The sequence below is a fragment of the Pelecanus crispus genome, chromosome 5 (assembly GCF_030463565.1).
Source record: "Pelecanus crispus isolate bPelCri1 chromosome 5, bPelCri1.pri, whole genome shotgun sequence".
Lineage (NCBI taxonomy): Eukaryota > Metazoa > Chordata > Aves > Pelecaniformes > Pelecanidae > Pelecanus > Pelecanus crispus.
In genome coordinates this window covers 41,312,013-41,330,317 of record NC_134647.1, presented here as the reverse complement: position 1 = coordinate 41,330,317, position 18,305 = coordinate 41,312,013, and the positions used below count along the sequence as shown (strand labels likewise).

Here is an 18,305-nt window from a genome sequence, read left to right as displayed (position 1 = left end):
ATTTGGATAAGTCATGGGTATTTATGCAAGGTATAATCCACTCCAAGGGTTCAACCTACTCTGTATACAGACAAGCACACATCAGACTTCCAGCTCTCCTTCACCATTTGCCTGTGGTGGAGCAGCCCCACTCCTCGTTTTCCTTTACATTGCTTCATTTTCCTCCCGTTCTTTTCTGGTTTTCTCCCCTTTTCTAGACAGCTGAACACCAGATATTTTTTTTGTCTGTGCTCAACTGCAGGGTGATTAGCAAAATAGGCCTCTTCAGGTCCCTTCTTGCTTTGATCTGAACTTTGTTTTGTTTCATTTTGTTGTGCTGGGGAGCAGACTGCCTTATAATGCTCTGTTTCATTGAAACATTGCTGAAGAGAGGGTATGAATTATATCAATTATCCCCACATTTGCTGGAATAGACATACACATTGATCTCCTTACATACACAAGCAGTGCCCAGCCATACGGTTACCTGCAACTTCCCAAGCTTTCACTTAGCTTGGAGACACATAGCCTAAACAGAGCACTGTGATGTTTACAATGCCTCCCTTTTCATAAATCTCCATGCCTCTGTTTCTTTCTGTGGACTCTTCTGCTGTGTGAGGTGTGACTGAAGGATGTTTAGAGTTGGAGACGGGAACTCCTGAGTTACCAGTATTTTGTTTTTTTCCTCCCCACTGAATTACAACAGGGCCTTGGGGCAGTCACTTAATTCTAATTGACCTCTGGAAGCATCTGAATCCAGATGCTGGGATCTAGAAGTGCAGAAGTATTTTTCCAAAGGTGCTGAGCAGTTTGGCTTGGACTGAAGTCAGCAGCTGTTGATGTCTGTTTCTGGAAAGGTCACTTTTGTTTAAGAATCTAAACCTGGACTCTGGAGGCACTTGGCATTGAAAGACATTGGTTTAGTAAGCATAGCTTTTGTGTAGGTTTTTTTCAAGAGTCTAGATATGGATTTAAGCTTTTAGGTTCCAGCTTCTTGCTGGGAAATGTTCTGACTCTCTTCTTTGGTCCTGTTTGTGCAGTGCCCTGCTGCTCATACAGACAAGAGCAAGTTAGCCTTGTCTGCATCAAATATTGCTTTAAAAAGTCCTGTAGGAAAAGGGCTAGTGTACAGTTCCTCCAATCTCTTGGTGTGTGCTTCAGGCACTGGAGCATCCCTCCACAATGCAGTCAACCTCCAGTGAGATCCCTCCCCGTAAGCTCTGCCCCGTGGTGCAGACATCAGCTCTGTTCTTTTCCCCATCTTGACCTGAATTTGCAATACCTCTTAAAAGGTTTCCACCTCCCCTCCTTTGTTCTTTGTGTTTGGTTTGGGGGTTCTTTCTCCTTCCTTTACACCTGCTTTTTCTCTTGCTCCTTTGCAATTTTTATGCTCTCTGGTCTTTATGATCTATCTCCCTGATCAATATGTGAACCCAATGCATTCAAATTCAAGTGCTGATTTTTAATTTATTAAATAAGGGGGTGGAAGGTGAAGGTCTGTGGCCAAGCAAAACTAGCTTGTCTAGTCTTAATAAGCATGGAAGTAGATGCTGTCTGCTCTGGGCTGGCCGTCTTATTTGCAGAGCCTGAGAAATGCTCGAGGGAAGAATTAGGCAATGAAATGCTTCCTCCATTGAGGCCGCCAACACAGGGAGTAGTCTTCTAGTGAGTTGTCTGCTGCTTCAATCTCACTGTCGTAGGCAGACAACTGAGGACATCGTGTTATTGAGACACTTGAGAAAACAAGGATGCTATTGCTGTGAAGATGAAAAATGCAAGCTCTGAAATCTCACCCAGCCACACTGGTTGTCTGGGGGGGGTTGAATGGTGTTGTGGTCCTGCTGAACTTTCATTTCTGAAAATAGTGAGCCAAGTAATGGGTATATGACTTGCAAATCAGGGTAGGCTGTGTGGTACAGAGGTGAACTGGTGTATCTGTAATAGCTGCTCACAACATCTTTTTGTTACCTAATGATTTGTATGGGGAAATGAAAAAAAAAATAAAAATCAGAGTTGAGGGGAAGAGGGCCAAGGATGATCTTGCTTAAAGCATAATAGGAAGGCAGTGGGGGAATGTGTGTGCTCCAGGGACAGTGAGACTTGGACTAGCACCAGATCATCATGATTAATATGTGTGGTACAGGGCCCAGCTGGCAGGTTTCGCCACACTGCATGCCATTTGGATCTGTGCTGGTATGCTCAGGCGACAGTATGTTGTACCATGTGTATTTGAGCTTACTGTGTGCCACCTTGCAGCATGAACCTGTCCTAACATACAGCAGTGATGGAGGCTTGCAGAGGAAAAGAAATTACTCTGATACAATAGATACTAGGGCTGTTTGCTGTCTTGCAACTTCTGAGTGAGCTCAGGGAATCTCTTCTTTTGGTACTGTCTGCTCAACTGGTGAAATTGCGGAGGTAAATGGCAGTTCTGCTGGCTAGCCAAAAATAGGGTGAAAGACATCACCTACTAGCTCCAGAGTGGTTTTAAAAATCGGCTTTGTGATATGAAAGGCAACAGCACAGGGACAGTGCAATAGGGAGTGTAATACCAAACCATTAGTTCTGATCCAGCACAGCTTTTAAGTATGTGTTTAACCTGAAGTCTGAGTAATCCCATTAAAATCAGCAGGGTTAATCACTACTGCGCTATGGGGTTTGGACACACTGAACAAGATTTGGGCTGTACTGCTGGGAACTGTAACGCTTACTGTCCTCACCTTCCCCCCCTCCACCCCCCAAGCATGGACTGGTGTCGGCATTGATCTTGCAGGTGTGAAAAAGGTAAAGGAAAGTCTCAGCTAGCATTTGCCTCCTGGTCCTGCTCCCACTAAAGACCTCATTCCCAGGTAACTAGGAACATGCAGGTCCCTTTCTCCAGCTTCAAGGTCAGATGTGAGTTTGAGTGCATGAATGTCACAGCAATACAAGTGCCATGGCAATTAAGTATTCTGTTTCCATAGATAAGAGAGAGGCCAGCTGGCTATTTGGACCATTCTCCATGTGTGTAAAAAAAACAAAAACAAAAAAAAAACAACAAAAAACCAAAACAAAAAAAAACACCCAAAAACCAACCAAAAAACCAACCCTGCTTCAAAATTAATCTTATCCTATAGATTTGATGATCAGGTTTAGTTTTTGGAGAGAGATCAAAAGTCCTAGCATTATCACAAAGCTTTCTACAAAAAGATAGGCAGCTTAAGTTGTTATTGATAAATAGATGTGAACAAAGCTGGAAATGGGCAGTTAGTTGCATGTGGTTGAAGAGAAACAGTATTGACAAACATGCCTGTTTCATCACATGATGACTTTTTGACTGTTTAACAAAGCAAAGGAATAAAGTTTAAAGTGATGCTGTGTGACTGTGGGGAAGACTAGAAAGGAAGTGAGAAGGTTGTGTGTACACAATATGGTTAAACATTTTGCTTAGAAAGTCGGGAGGGGATCACCATGGCAGTAAATATTTTGTTTGACTTCTTAGATAAATATAAATCATAGCTGATAAACAGTCAGAATTGCCACCCTGGGTGAGACCCCCTGCTGCTGCTCGGGGATGATTGGGAGAGCATGTAGGAACACAAAGCACAGAGTGTTCCCTCAACTAGAAAAATCTTCAAAGCTGAAGGGGTTTGTCATGGTTTAGCCCCAGACAGCAACTAAGCACCATGTGGCCGCTTGCTTACTCCCCCTGCCCTGATGGGATGGGGGAAAGAATCAGAGGAGTAAGAGTGAGAAACACTCCTGGGTTGAGATAAGAACAGTTTAATAATTGAAATAAAGTAAAACAGTAATTATAATAATAACAATAGAATAACAATAATAATATACAAAGTAAGTGATGCACAATGCAATTGCTCACCACCCGCCAACCGATACCCAGACAGTTCCTGAGCAGCAATCACTGCTCCCTGGCCAACTCCCCCCAGTTTATATACTGAGCATGACGTCATATGGTATGGAATAGCCCTTTGGTCAGTTTGGATCAACTATTCTGGCTGTGCCCCCTCCCAGCTTCTTGTGCACCTGGCAGAGCATTAGAAACTGAAAAGTCCTTGACTAGCATAAGCAGTACTTAGCAACAACTAAACCATCAGTGTGTTATCAGCATTCTTCTCATCCTAAATCCAAAACACAGCACTGTGCCAGCTACTAGGAGGAAAATTAACTCTATCCCAGCCGAAACCAGGACAGGGTTGAATCTAAGTGATCATATTTATTAGCCACTGTCAATTCTATTTTTGTCTAATTGTTTTTTAAATGAGTGTCTACTTTTCAGCATACAGCACCCTGTGGCAGTGAGTTCCACAACATTTTTGGTATTTGTTAAAAAGGTACTTTCTGTCCCTTTTGCCTGCTACCTCATGACCTCATTGTGTTTCTTTGTCCCTGTGTTGCAAAGAATGATCATTTACTCACCCTTTTCACTGAAGATCATGATTTTATTTCTCTATCAAACCACTTTTTGGCCATCTTTTTCTTTGCTGAAGAGTCCCAGTCATTAAGTCTCTTTGAATGATTTAGTAATGATTGAATGCATTTTCAATTAAACACAATACTTCCTAATGAAGTAATTTGCTCATTAATGCCTTTAATTCACCAGTGGGGGAGCTGAGATTTGTATGGATTTTTTATGAACTATGGAAGGAATTAATGCACAAGGTATATGCAGTATCAGAGTGTGTGAAATTTGAAGCTAAGAGAATTTCTATTCATGCCAGGGAGAGGTAGTGATACGACACTAAACTGTAGGTGGATAGAAAACAGAAAAACTCAGCATGCTTTTTTAAATTAATGGTAAAGGAGGAAGAAAATACAGTTAATGTACCCAAATTTATTTAAGAAGTAGCCATGCATAATGGCAATCCTATATCTTTGATATGAATAAAATCAAATGTACATTTTGCCTGGTTTTGCAGGATGGATGGCAGAGCTAGGTAGGAAACCCTGAAACCAGAAATACAGTGTGGGCAGAAAAGGGAGAAGGAATGCATGGGTAATATTTTGAAAGCATAAGATATGGTCTGTGTAGCTCCATTATATTTAAGGGGATTTGCATGTTCAAATTATGGGGATGCAATATAGTTAGTGTCTGTCAGAGTAGCAGGGCTGAGACTGGGGAATTGAGGGAAAGGAAGGTACTCTGCACATTGTGCAAACTGGTTGCTAGTTTACACGAGAGACCGCTGCCTGATGTAAGCCAGAGTGTAACCTGTACTGAATGTGGACGTGGTCCTATCTATATACCCTTGTTTCATGCGGAGCAGTAATCATAAATACAAGAAGTGATAACCTGAAAATACTACTTATTTACTTTCCTTTGCTTTGGTGTGGATAATAACAGCTGCTATCCTCCCAGCACTTACGTCCGCTCTGAGGGGTGGACAGCCTCCCTGCTGAAGGGGGTGACATGGGGGGCTGCATTCACGGTGCTGTGGCTGCAGTCTGCTGAAACGCCCAATTCCTTGAAATGAATGGTTGGACTCAGCTGGTGCAAAGGCCTGAAACCTCAGTGCGATGAAAGCTGCAAAATCAATGTGGCAACATAAAACATGGTCCATTTAGACTTAAACAGTTCAGTCAATTTCAATTAATATCATAGATCATAGCAAAATAGTAACTTTCACCCTTTTTGTATGGCATTATTATTACCCTGACATTTTTCATCATTATTATACCAAACACCTTTATCTGAAGAAAATAAAATGTTTTGCTTGTGTTGAAGGGAAGTATGTTGGAATTTACACCATTCAGGGAATTTAAGAGAAATTAATTTTCTTCATTTTATTCTGAATGAAAGCAAATGTGGAAATGCCAGAATTTCCAGTGGCATGCATGTATTTATTATAGGTATCTTGTGTTTATTATTACTGCTGTGCATGCCTTATTTCTTTTCAGTTCTGTGTGGCCTGGCTAGATGCTGCTAAGCAGGGAGAACCAGCCATCCCATGCAGCGCTGAGCCCTTGGCCTCTTTTGCCCTTTGGGGTGCATGTCTTGTTTTCTTCAGATTTTCTGCCTGTCTTTCAGTGTTGACAGAAAATCAAAGCTCTCAGTGAGAGGGGACAGCAAAAGCCTCTGTGCTTGGGGTTCTACTGCTGGCAAACCCAGAAGTTAGTCTTTACTAACACAATACAGATCTGAGCTCAGATTCTGGTTGCAGACAAGTCAATTTGACCAGAAATATGCTAGGCTGACTTCTCAGCTTGGACATGGGGCAGCACTGGGTGCAGTGATCTCTCCCTCTTGGCTCATAGACAGTGTAGTGGGACCCTCCAAAGGTAACTGTAGTTTTAGGAAACTAAGAGGTTTCACGCTAAGGCAGTGGGGAGAATGAAAAAGTGTCATCTGTTGTGGATCTACTCTATTGTGTGAAGTGGGATCATAAAGTTGGGGACTACAGGGCTAGGGAAATCTGTATTTCTTGGATATGGCATTGCCATAGACTTCACTGGGAGAAGGTGCTGCCTTCTGCAGCATGTGGATGACTGAAGGGATTCCCAACAGTAGAAATACTACAAAAGTCACTAATGGTGATAAGTGTTATGTTTCAGATTGTGAAACTATCTGCATCGAAAGACTGTCCTTTAAAATTTGCCGAGCGTTTACAACTTTACTTCAATAATGTTTCATAGCTAGCGCTTACGTTGTGTACTAATGTAGTTGATGTGCTGGGTAAATCTCAGCCAAGGGAAGGACAGGTAGTTACAAACATCTCCTGAAGTATCAAAGGGAGTCAGGAGCCAGCTTCCTTCATGGCTGCCTTTGCAGTGGGCTGACATAGGTAACGAATTTGTATGTGTGGGCACAGCAGCCTGTGTGGCTCCATGGAGTCATCTCCTTACCAAAAGCAAGTGGATGGAGGGTGGGAGGATGGAGCAGGGAGTGCATTAATCTCTTGACTCACCTTCTAATCGGTAAATTCCTTCCTTTGCAGGGTGAGAGGGAGTTACAGGAAAGAGCTCTGAGGCTATACTATGTTTGTCTGGGGCTTGGACTCCCAAATCATCCATTCCTCCTGCATGGTGCCTTACACTCTGGCTCTGCTCTGATCTCACGCACACCAGCCAGAGGCAGCATAGTCAGAAGCTGAGCTTCCTGTGGCGGTGCTGCTCAGCTTCTATTAAATTAAGCTGTTGGCCTCTGTGGCCCCTGAAGGACAGACCTGTTGCACCGGCCTGGCCACCCTGTTCTTGGCTTGGTGGGGCTGGTGCGTAAAGGCAGTGTGCACAGTGTAGCTTCTTCAGCACTATCAGCTTGCCACATGAGAAAGCAAGAGTGGGATAATCTCCCAGTGCTAGGAGTCTGTGGAAGGGGTGCCTGCATCGGAACCAGGTCTTTAAACTTTCTTTGGAGTTGGTGGAGATCTCATCAATGAAGGCAGCAGAGCCAATGTAACAATTAATTTCATCCTGATGTATAAGCCTGAGTGTTATTTGTGTTCTTGACACAGAGCACGGTTGTGCTAGATACTCAGGGTTAAGAAACAGCATACGTCTAACTTGTACCAAACGGGAATTTGGCCCAGACATTTCAGATTTTTCTGTGTTGTGGTCTTTCTTGAAAAACTTCGTTAATTCTCTAACTGTTGTCAGAGTCTAGGCCTCTTCCAGAAAAGTCCTCTCTGGCATCTCCACTGCTTTTGTGCCAAGAACATCATGGGGTTACACCAGTTCACACCTGCAGTGACTCAGTGACGGATCAGGCCACATGGTTGTAACCGGGTGCCAGCAAACTGCTCAACATCTGATGCGAGTTGGCGGAGCCTCAATGAGTACCACAATTGCACTGGGCCAGTGATGTCTTCACAGGCATCATGCCATCACCATGAGTAGCAGCACTTGCAAACTTCAGGTCATGAATTCCTGTCTCCCTATTTTCCAGCCTGCTGTTTCAAAAGAAAAGAAAGAGCTGATATTGTCACCTTGTTTTTACACTGTACACCTCGCTTGTGATACAGCAACTGATTGTTTAATTGTCCACTAGTTCAAAGTGTACCACCTTTGAGGCCACTTTTAAAATTTGCTATTGCTACTTAGATCTCAAGGAAGTGTCTTCCCCTGCTCTGGATTCAGCAGGGTCTCTTGCATAAATGTCTCTGTAAACTCGCATCTCTCCAGAGAAGAACAGTGCTCCCCAAGCTCCCAACCCCATCCTTGTGTTCCTCACTCTGCTGTCCAGTTAAGAGTTACACAGCTTTAGCTGCTCCGGCTCTCCTAAGAGACATGAACTTAGTTCCTGGCCCTGGTTGTTGTTGGTAGATGTGGGTTGCTGTGGAGGGTGTAGCTGTTTCCCTCCTAGCTCCTACCTGTCTCACTTCATTGTGGTTATGCTCTCCATCCTGAACCTCATGGCTTCCTAGGCCTTTGAAGCTCCACTTTGGTAGAGGCATTGATAAAGTGAGGTCTGTGGTGTGCATTTGTGGACTGGGGTGTGAGTCAATTTCCTGCATGGGAATGAGGGTGCAGGAGATCAGAAGGAAGATGAGAGAAAAATGCCAGTGTGTGCAAAATGACATTTTGCAGGGTTGTAATTGGTGATTTCAAAGGGCAAATGTCCCAGACATGGCAGGGGATATTCATACAAAGATGCTTCCAAATTAAAGTGCCCTACTCTAAAGTTTCCCTCATGGGCAGTAGACTTAATTACACCTTTAGAGTGGTGTATATTTGGTCCTTTGGCCCCAACACCAGAAGGACTGCCTGTGGGGACAAGAGAGATCTTTTGCTCTCCTTGGTGCTCTGTGATTACTGGGAGCTGGCTCAGCGTGCCGTGTAACTCCCAGGGCCTGGGGGATGCAGTGAGTGTTGGGGGAGCTCCCCGTAGCAAGTAGAGCTCTAGCTTTCTCCTCTGGCAGGATATCTCCTTTAATTTTCTAGGGCAATTCTCTGCTGAGTTATACAAGAGAATCATAACAACACTCAAAATGGATGCCTTTGACTCTGCAGGTCTCAACAATCCCCTGTGCCAGTTGTTATCTGGCCCGAAGCGGTGGGAACTCCCATGCTAAACCATGAGCTTTTGCATTTTGTCCCAAAAATGCAGTGCACACTCATGGGCTGTGACCAACCATATTGAGGAAAGCTCAGGAAAGTCAAGTCTCCTTCAAGGAGACTGACAGCCATGTACTCCACCTAGCACTGCCATCCCCTTTGGGAACATCTGTTTTCTGACCACTGCTATAATTAATAAATGTAGTACAAATGTAGTACAGTGTCCTTGTTGGAGGGGGTTAGAGATAAAGCTGTGCCTGGACAAGAGTCACAGGTTGTCTTTGGAGACTAAAGAGCAAGGTAATCAATTACCACAAACCTGCCTGTGGGCCTTTTGTAAATCAGGCTCCTTTCCATAGTAGAAATAATAGCAATGTCCTTTGCCAGGTAATTTTCCAAATGATTATTTTAAATAATATGTTGATGTGATCCAGCACAGAGTTTTGAGATTTATTAGAGCATTTGTCACTGAGAGGAAAAGCAGCTGGTGAACTCTGCAGACTGGCAATAAGCAGCACGGGGCAAGTGGCACATAAAATACTAAAGTCTCTAATTGCTCAGGTCCGCCCTGTGTTTGCAGAAATGGGAGACAGGGACATACATCTCACCCCTCAGTGCTGGCTGCCAGCATCACAGGTCACCAAGCAGATGGTACAGGAGCTGCTCCGACATGGCAGGAGACATGGAGTGGGTGGTGGTGATAGATTACTTCTCTCTCTTCCCTGGGCAGGTCTGCACAAAAAGCAAAGGAGATTGTCTGGTGCTGGATCCGTTGCCCCTTCCTGTGGTAAAAGCTGAGACAGAGCCCTGTTTTAACAACTTGGCTTGAAACTGAAGCTTGTGGCTTTGCACAGAAACTGATCCAACCAAGCCTTGGAGAACATGCTGTTATGGGTGCTTCAGGTTACTCTGGCCCATATGCCTGCTTTTAGTTATTTATTTATTAAAAGGTAGAGTTAGGATATAAACCTAGGGGGCTTTTGTGATTTCTTGCCTGTTCCCACCCATTTCGGGTGTGGCAGGGAATCTGCAGTTGCTTTGGGACTAACAGGTATTGTATAAACAAATAACTTGATTCCTTCTTCTATTAAATAGCCTTTCATGGCTTTGTCATGTTGAGGAGGGGCTTCTAGTGGGATTTGGCAGATAGTGCTGCCAGGGTGGAGTAAAAGAGTCTCAGTGAAATTGAGAATGAAGCCCATGGTTTAGGAAGAGAAAATAGCATATACTGGTAGAAACACATGGCAAAAAAAGTGCATGTTCACATCATGATAATGGTGTTTTCTTTCTCCTCCTTCCTCTAGGTTATCTTGCACCCCGAAACCTTCCTAGCGCAGGCTTCTTCCCATTCCTGCAAACTGTGCTGTGTGATTCAGATGCCAGATGTAAAGGCACACCATACACACCAGAAGATCTGCTGCCAAGACTTAATGACATCTCATCTCTCAGACTGTAAGGGAATCTGAATATATCTAGGTGTTAGAAGCTGTAAAGCAAAACTTGCTTTGAGGTGGAGAGAGCAGCTCTGTGTGTATGTGTCCCCACAACAGATATATCTGATACCTGTTATAATAGATATAGTCTCAGATATCTGAACACTTAGAAATGAGAATATGGGCTGCAACATGGGACACTTTAAAAATGTACTTATTAGGGACAGCTATCAGTAATGTGTCAATTGATCCAGGCGTGATAGTAGAAGAGAATTTTATTCCCTGAGAAAAATGCTTCTGCTCACCCAGATCAGAGCAAAGAAATTTCTTTTGCATAATTGTGGGTCAGGTCCTGTAGGGCATCAGTGGATAAGACTCGTATCAAGAGCAGCCCAGCGTGCTGATCTTCCTCTGTGGTGATTGGTTCAGGATGCTTTGGGTTTAAGTGGCAAATGTTCCCCAACAGCTCTAGTTTGAGGTACGCTTGTTCTGGAGCAACTGCTTTTTCAGTAGATCAGGTGCCAACCAGAATGGGTGTCCTCTCTGCAAATAGTCAATCATATTGGGAAACAGATGAAAATGAAGAAACAGTTTTTGCCCATAAAAGCATGTAGATTTGCAATGTGGAGCTGGCTGGGCATGTTTTGTTGGAATGCCAGTTTGTTGAAATTGAAATGTTCAGTGGAGGCATTTCAATTTCATTGATGTTCCAGTTGAAGCAAAGTAGCATTTGCTTTGGGACATGCCAGCCAGCATTGTTTCTACATCTTGGCTGCCTGGTTCTGACACATCTCTGGGGAACATGCTACTCTGAGGCCTGGCTGGTTAATGGAGAGCTGAAAATCTCGACATCTCGCATACAAGGTCCCTGGTTGCTCATCTTTGCTTTCAGGTGAGAGGCTGCTCCATAATGGCTATGTCAGAGCCTCAAAATCCCCCTTGGCCAGAGCTTGAGAGTCTGAAAAGCAAAGGTGGGCCCCATGCCTTCCACCAGAGATCACATCAGGCACCAGAGAGCCCATCCTGGGGTTGGTGGCTCCTCAAGGGTCCTTCTTAGTCAGTGCAGAGGAATTGGCATTTCCTGAGCTAAGTCAATGGTCAGGATGTCTCCATTAGTTAGAAGGAGTCTGGATGACTAAATATGTGGATGACTGAAGTTACACAAGGTGAATCCTAATCAATTACAAGGTCACACAGCAGAAGAGGGCAGAGCCACACAGAGAGTGGATGCCTGGATTTGTAGCTCTTAACTTGTTTCCTCAGTGTCATCGTTTTGCCCTGGGCATGTTAAACAATGGTTAATTTGGGATATTGAAATGAAGAAATGGGAACTTCTAATGCCAAAGCTGGAGGTCTTCCATGGCTTTCAATAGCTACAAATCCTCCTCGCTTTCCCTTTTTGGTTTCTGTACAGCTGTTTAGGAAATAACTGTTTTTTCCTGCCAACTGAAAATCAAAGGATTTGGCCAAACTATAGCTTGAGTCACATGAGTCATTAATAAGCATCTTGACCACTATCGATGCTAAAAGTTGGCTATGTGAAGTATCACACAACTATGTGGGTATACCTACCCTTGTGTGGTCAGTGTCAGCTTTAGAAATACATTGTGTTCTACAAGGAAAAACACCCAACTATTAAGTAGTCCCAGCAAACCTAGTAAGATACAATGGAGTATAAAACCTCAGCAGAAGGTTGACTGTGTAGGGGAAAGGTCCAGAAGCCAACATGAATAGATGCAGCTCTGCCTTAGGAGCAGAATCACCATGGGTGAGTTTGTCACAAAAGCAAAGTATTTGAGCTGTGACCCTTCACTGTCTGGATATATTATTGTGTAATATTCTAGAGTTTGTAATAGTAGCTAACCCAAACTGTATTTTTCCCCTCCCATTGTGCAACTCACTGAAGCTCTTATTAAACTGTCCTATAATTTGCCCTAAGACTGTGTCTTACCAGTGGCAAAATGGGCAAGGTTCTCATCTTTGATTCTGTTCTTTAGAAGCATTTACCAAGGTGTGCAAGACATGGTTGCTTGAGATTTCCCTTAGGGAACTAAGTACAAAAACTGAGCTCAACACTAACATCTTCCACCCTTTTTTTTCCCCATCATGAAATGTTTGGGAAGGATGAATTAAGGTCCTGATGTCTTGAAGGGCTTTGTGGTAGGGGCATGCAAGCTGTTGTTCCAGCTTAGAGCTGTTCCAGCTTACATCAAGGCCTCTCTGCTCAGTCTGAGTGTCATTAACAGTGCCATGAAATTCTGTACTGTTTCTTCTGCTGAGCATACATTGGTAGAGGACAGAAGAGGACTTGATACAATGAGGCTTTCTTTCCAGAACTGGCAATTTTTTAAGATTAGACCAAATATATATATATGTTAAGCCTTGCTTGTCCTTGGTGACCCTGCAAAGCAGGCATGAATGCGGTCCCCTCCATCTATTTCATGTCTGAGAGTGCTGCAGTGTGCTTCCCCAAAATCCATGCAGGCCTCTGGAAGGAGCAAGGCTTTTGCACAACCCAGATTTCAACACATCTGCCATGAAATCCAGCTACAGACCCATTCTGATTCATGCAGTAGTTAAGTGTGAGCTTAATCATAAGAAACTCTGAGCTGTTACAGGTGTCTTCTCTTTTTTTCTTCCTTTTTTTTTTTTTTTTTCCTTCTTCTTCTTCTTCCTTCTCCCAGTAAGAGGAAGAGCTCATCCAGTGTGGCCAAGGACAGCCATCCATCACCATGGAGTGCAGAGGTTCCTAAAAGCAGGAATGCTTCACTGGGTAGGTCATTCACTGCTGTGCGAAGTTCTGGTCTTTAAAGGCTGATCTTTTGAAGCTCTCTGGACAGAGATGCAATTCTTAGAGTACTGCTAAAATGATTTATGTGTTCCATACAGGCACGTGACCATGGCCATGACATTAGTGTAAATTCTTGGGAATAATTACAAGTAACTGTCCGTAGAAAAGACTTTTGGAATTTGGCCAAGAAACCAGGATTAAATTGTTGCGCTTCACAGGAGCAATGCGAGATCACAGACTGTTTGGACATTTAATTAAAGACCTGGCCATTTATGGAATATTGCATTTTTACTGCCCACAAATTGTCCATAAACAGCTTATGATTTTTTTCAAATGTATTTCTTATTCAGTTTTCCAGCAAATAAGTCGTCTTCTGTGCCACAGTGGATATTTATTGTTGGTGATGTTCTCCTCTGATGTGATTCTCTTTCCTGAAGGAACTTTTGGACTTCAATTTTCCATAAAATCATTACGATTATTATTTATTGATGGTAATGGCTAGTACTGGCCACAAGCCATCATGATGGATAGCCCTTTCTCCAGGGAGCTCACGATCAAATGAATGATTACAGATTTGCATTCTGTGGCTGTTCTGCTCCAGCCATTCACTGTTCCAATTAGCATTCTTGCCAATGCACTCACTCTTTGCTGTACGGGCAGAAAACAGCAGAATGCAAAAATGACTGAACGCAGAGGCTGAGGGGGAAAAAAAACCCAATCAATGAACAGTTATGGGAACTATCAATTCATGCTGATGGCCACAGATGGTCAGGGAGGAACTCAGTTCTACATCTTATTTTAAAAAAATAAAATAAAAATCATAGGTCAGCTTCTGCTGATGTAAACTAGCATAGCTCCTTTAGTTTCAGCGAGCTGTGTTGTTTTGAGAGTGCAGCTCAGTTGCAAGTGTTGGTGTGGGTCAGCTGGGCACCTGGCAGTATGCCACCATGTATAGCAGGCAACAGTGCTCCAAATCTGTGTTGGAGCTATTTCTGAATACTGAGTACCACCCACTGGTGCCAAAGACACCTGGAGAGTTCTCCCTTACAGGGCTATCGGCTGATGTGGGCTTCCTTGTAAGGCTACCCATCTCTCTTCCTGCATGGGGGAGCTGCAGGACTGCAGAAAAGAGGTGGAAATTAAAGCTGACCTGCAAGCAGATAGTTAAATGCATTTAATTTTTAAAAAGTTACAGAAGGAAATAATGTAATCCAGGATTTAATTACATCAGAAAGAAACTTAAGTAAGTAATTACAGGATGCCATCGGCTGTACCTTTGGAAACAGATTAATAATGATGGCATGCCTAAAGCTGTAGTCAGCTATCCTGTGTCATGGTTTGATGTAACAAAGAGCTTAAAAGACATTAAGTAAAACACAGTGTTTCAAACTGTTATTGCAGCATTTGGGGATTTGGTATCTCATGGAGGAAAAACCCTTCAGAATATTTCATCACCATCCAACTTGACTTCCAGCATCAACATGTTCAACAAAATCCTCAATTTTGGGAAGGTAAGTCTGTATTTGCAAAATAGCTGAGTGTGAGCATTTATGTATAGTCATATTTAAAGAGTTAGAAGCTCAAAGTACCAACACACAGCTTTTATTGCTTTCGGATCTCCCCTATTATGTGAATGTGCTTTATTTTGGGAAGAGGAAAACAGTTATTGTGGGTGGACTTTTAAGCTCTGTGGTAAATTTATTACCTTCTAAGCAGAAACCAGTAAACCAGACACCTTGGGACATAGTACCATGAATTACCAAAAACAGCCACACACAATACCCTAGATATTTTGCTCAAAACTTGAATGAGTTAAGGTCTTTAGAGTGTGTTTTCTTTCACATGAAATTAAAGATATGATGTTACAGGCTTTGCCACTGAATTATTTGCCGACAAAACTCCTGCAGTGGCATCAGAGGGACTGTGTGTTTATTATGTAGGTATTGACTACATATAGGAACAACTTTGTAACAGGAACTTGGTACCATGTAATGGACACTAGTATGCTTATGCTTTTGTATTAAGGCCTACAAACACTTATGCACACATTTCTCTTTATCTACATGAGGAATCTGAGGGATTTCAGTGACACTGTTCACCTGTTAGAATTCTGTATGTGTGTAAGTGCTTGTAATGACAATGCTTTTCAGATGTCACTGCTACCTCTTAAAAAGTCTCATCACTGTGCTGAAAACCATCCCAAATAGAGTATTGTTTTAAAGCTACCTTTAACATTACATCTTTTAGAGCCAGACCCAATATTCAACTGCAGCAAATCTCAAAGTCATTCTGTGTGAGGTCTTGTCGCGATACATAGCACATCCTGGTCTCGCTGAAGAGAAGATGGCAGCCAATATCCACCGGACATTCTGCTTTACCAACTCGTCACTTTTAGAGTCGTTTACCCAAGAGTTCAGAAGTCAGTTCTCTCAGGTGAGTGCCTGGGACCTTTCCTAATATCTGCAGCTAGTAGGCGTGTTAGTTCGTACATCTTATTGCAGTGTTTGGGAGATAGAACGTGACCCTACCTGGCTAGGAGTTGCTCATCTGTATACCAAAGTGCATATAGTGCATGATGAGGCTGAGCTAATTGTTGTGAATGGGATCAGCCCAAAGACCTCAGAGTTGAGCACACAGCTCAGAAAGGCAAGGACATCCAGCCATCAGCTAGTGGCCACTAAGGGTTCTCACTGTACCTAGGTCTTGTTTCTCCTTTTTATTTGCTCTGCTGCAGCGACAGGTAGATAGGACAGTGTGAGGAAGTGGTGTAAATAAGAATATTTAAAGCTAGGGGAGGCAATAAATTTAATCCTGTATTACCTCAGCCGTATAACTTCATCCAATAACTCCTGCATCTGATCCAACAATTCATGATTGAAGTAGTACTTGTCTTTGGGAAAGCTATATAATTAAAGCAAATTAATCCTTTAAAGGTAATACCTTCTTTTTTGCCAGAGTGAGGATTGATATTAATTTTTCTTGTATTCCTAGTCTTTGGACTGTTTGGGAAATTGTGAATCGTAGGGCTTGTCTAAATAGAGAATTTATTGTACGATCTGGGATGTGAAGGTAAAGCACAGTCACTCTCTCAGTTATTGCCTGTCACTAGAGTCCTTTGAATGTATGGTTTGTAGAGTTGTGTACAAGTGCAGTGCAAGCTAAAAAACATAAAAAGACCCACCAGCAGCAAGGATTCTTGTTCTTAAATAATTTCTTGCATTGTTATTTGTTAAGGTGCAACACAACCCACAGTACCAGGCAGCATTCGTCAATGAAATGGTCTCGTTTCTAATGCTCATCTCCCAAGTGCAGAATGACACTTCCCTGTGGCACCTCCTTTTGCTGGTCCCAGATGTGTTTCAGGGCAGCATGCAACTGCAAGACATAACTGATTTACTTCAGAATCCAAGCAGGTAAAAATACAGAAAATGCCAGGAGAGGCACTGAAAATTGGTGGGTTTGTATGTTGAACTCTGACATCACCTCTCATCTTGAAGAAAGGGTGTTAGCTTAAAAGCATGATTTATTTGGGGGATGATATGGCTCCATACTGATGCATCTCTAAAGGTCTCTATGGACAGTGAGCAGTGTTTTGATTTTTTAATGACTCTTGTGTTGCTTCTTAAATGGGAGCTTGATATGAATTCTTACTTTTCTTCCAGCCTGCTTGGAGGTACTGTCATGCCTAAGTGCAGATAGAAAAGGTGGTGAGTAACAACCACTACCTTTGGTTGAAGAACAGTCCTCCTGGCTGGATAGTTGTTCTGCTAAAGAAAGCAGCTGCCTGGTTCTTTCCAGAAAACCATAAAGCCAAATTCAAGTTGCTTTGGAACACCTCAAGCACTTGTAAGGGGAGCCATAAATTCTTTTTCTCTTTTTTTTTTTTTTTTTTTTACTGCTGGTTTCTCTTTCAAGATTGGTCTCAAGAAAGCAGAGAAGAGACAGAGCCTGGTTTTTAGCATATGGGGCTTTGAATATGTCTGACTTTAAGAAGAAAGTACCAGTTATGTTCTTGTTCAATGGTTATATGAAAACCAGAGCTGGCTTAACTGCATTAATTAACTGTGCTGAAATATTTGATGCTGTATGCAGCTAGGACAATAGAAAGTCTTCTAAAATGGGCTTAGCCTTGAAATCCTTTTCCTGGTCTGTAGTTGGGCTAAACTCTCACTGATCTCTAGAAGACCTGAGTTACTCAAGAGATTAGGGGACTCTGTTCCAAATCATCTACTGGATGTGTGACTGACACCGCTATAAATTATTCTGAATAGTCCACTTGTTACAGCACATGGAGGGCAGCAAGCAACTGAGTGTCTTCAGACTTCTTTTTTCTTGAATACATGAGCAGTTGGGTAAAGATACCAAAAGAGGTTGTAGAAACTTTGCTACTTTGATTACACCCAGGCTTAGAGGGACTCACTTCTCATCAGTGGCATGTTGCCAAGGCACTTAAAAACCTGTGCGTTTAATATCTAGGTAATTTGCCATACTGCATTGTGAGAACTATTTGTAAGTTGTAATGTCCTTATCCTTAAAGGAGTCAGTAGCACTGTGGCAAGAATTTTAATTTTATTCAGAAATGTTTTGTCCATGCTGCTGTTTTAGTCACAGGATTATTGCATTTATTTGCATTTACTGGCTTGCAGAATCAAGCCTGAGACAATCAAGCATTGTTTGAGTGGCCAGGAAGAATTAGTATTTACTGTGCTGCTCTGCTTTGCTCTACAGCTGCAGAGCTGGGCAAAGTTATCATAGGCACAACAAAGAGGCACACAGAATTTCATCACCAGAACTGTGCAGTGCTTTTATACCTAGCATCTGGCAGTGTAAGTGCATGAGTAAAGAGTTATGGCAAAGAAATTGCACAAATAGTATTTTTAATGACGCTTACAAAAGCACATCTTAGTGAGTCTGGCCATTTCTTTTACTCGGGCAGTACTGACCTCCTAAAGAAATGCTATACAGGTAATTGTTTGTAGTATAGCATTGTGGTTTAACCCCAGTTGGCAGCTAAGAACCACACAGCCACTTGCTCACTCCCCCCGCAATGGGATGGGGGAGAGAATCAGAAGAGTAAAAGTGAGAAAACTCATGGGTTGAGATAAAGACAGTTT

The 18,305-nt window shown here is 42.7% G+C and overlaps 1 protein-coding gene across 1 annotated transcript in view; it reads left to right on the top strand.

The window, feature by feature from the left end:
* ABCA12 (ATP binding cassette subfamily A member 12) overlaps window positions 1-18,305 on the top strand; it is an 88,746-nt gene that overhangs the window by 10,235 nt on the left and 60,206 nt on the right. The window contains exons 3-7 of the mRNA XM_075710204.1: window positions 10,272-10,419; window positions 13,085-13,173; window positions 14,593-14,702; window positions 15,439-15,624; window positions 16,426-16,604. Of these exons, the coding sequence (XP_075566319.1) occupies window positions 10,272-10,419; window positions 13,085-13,173; window positions 14,593-14,702; window positions 15,439-15,624; window positions 16,426-16,604 (712 nt within the window). The remainder of the gene's footprint in view (window positions 1-10,271; window positions 10,420-13,084; window positions 13,174-14,592; window positions 14,703-15,438; window positions 15,625-16,425; window positions 16,605-18,305) is intronic.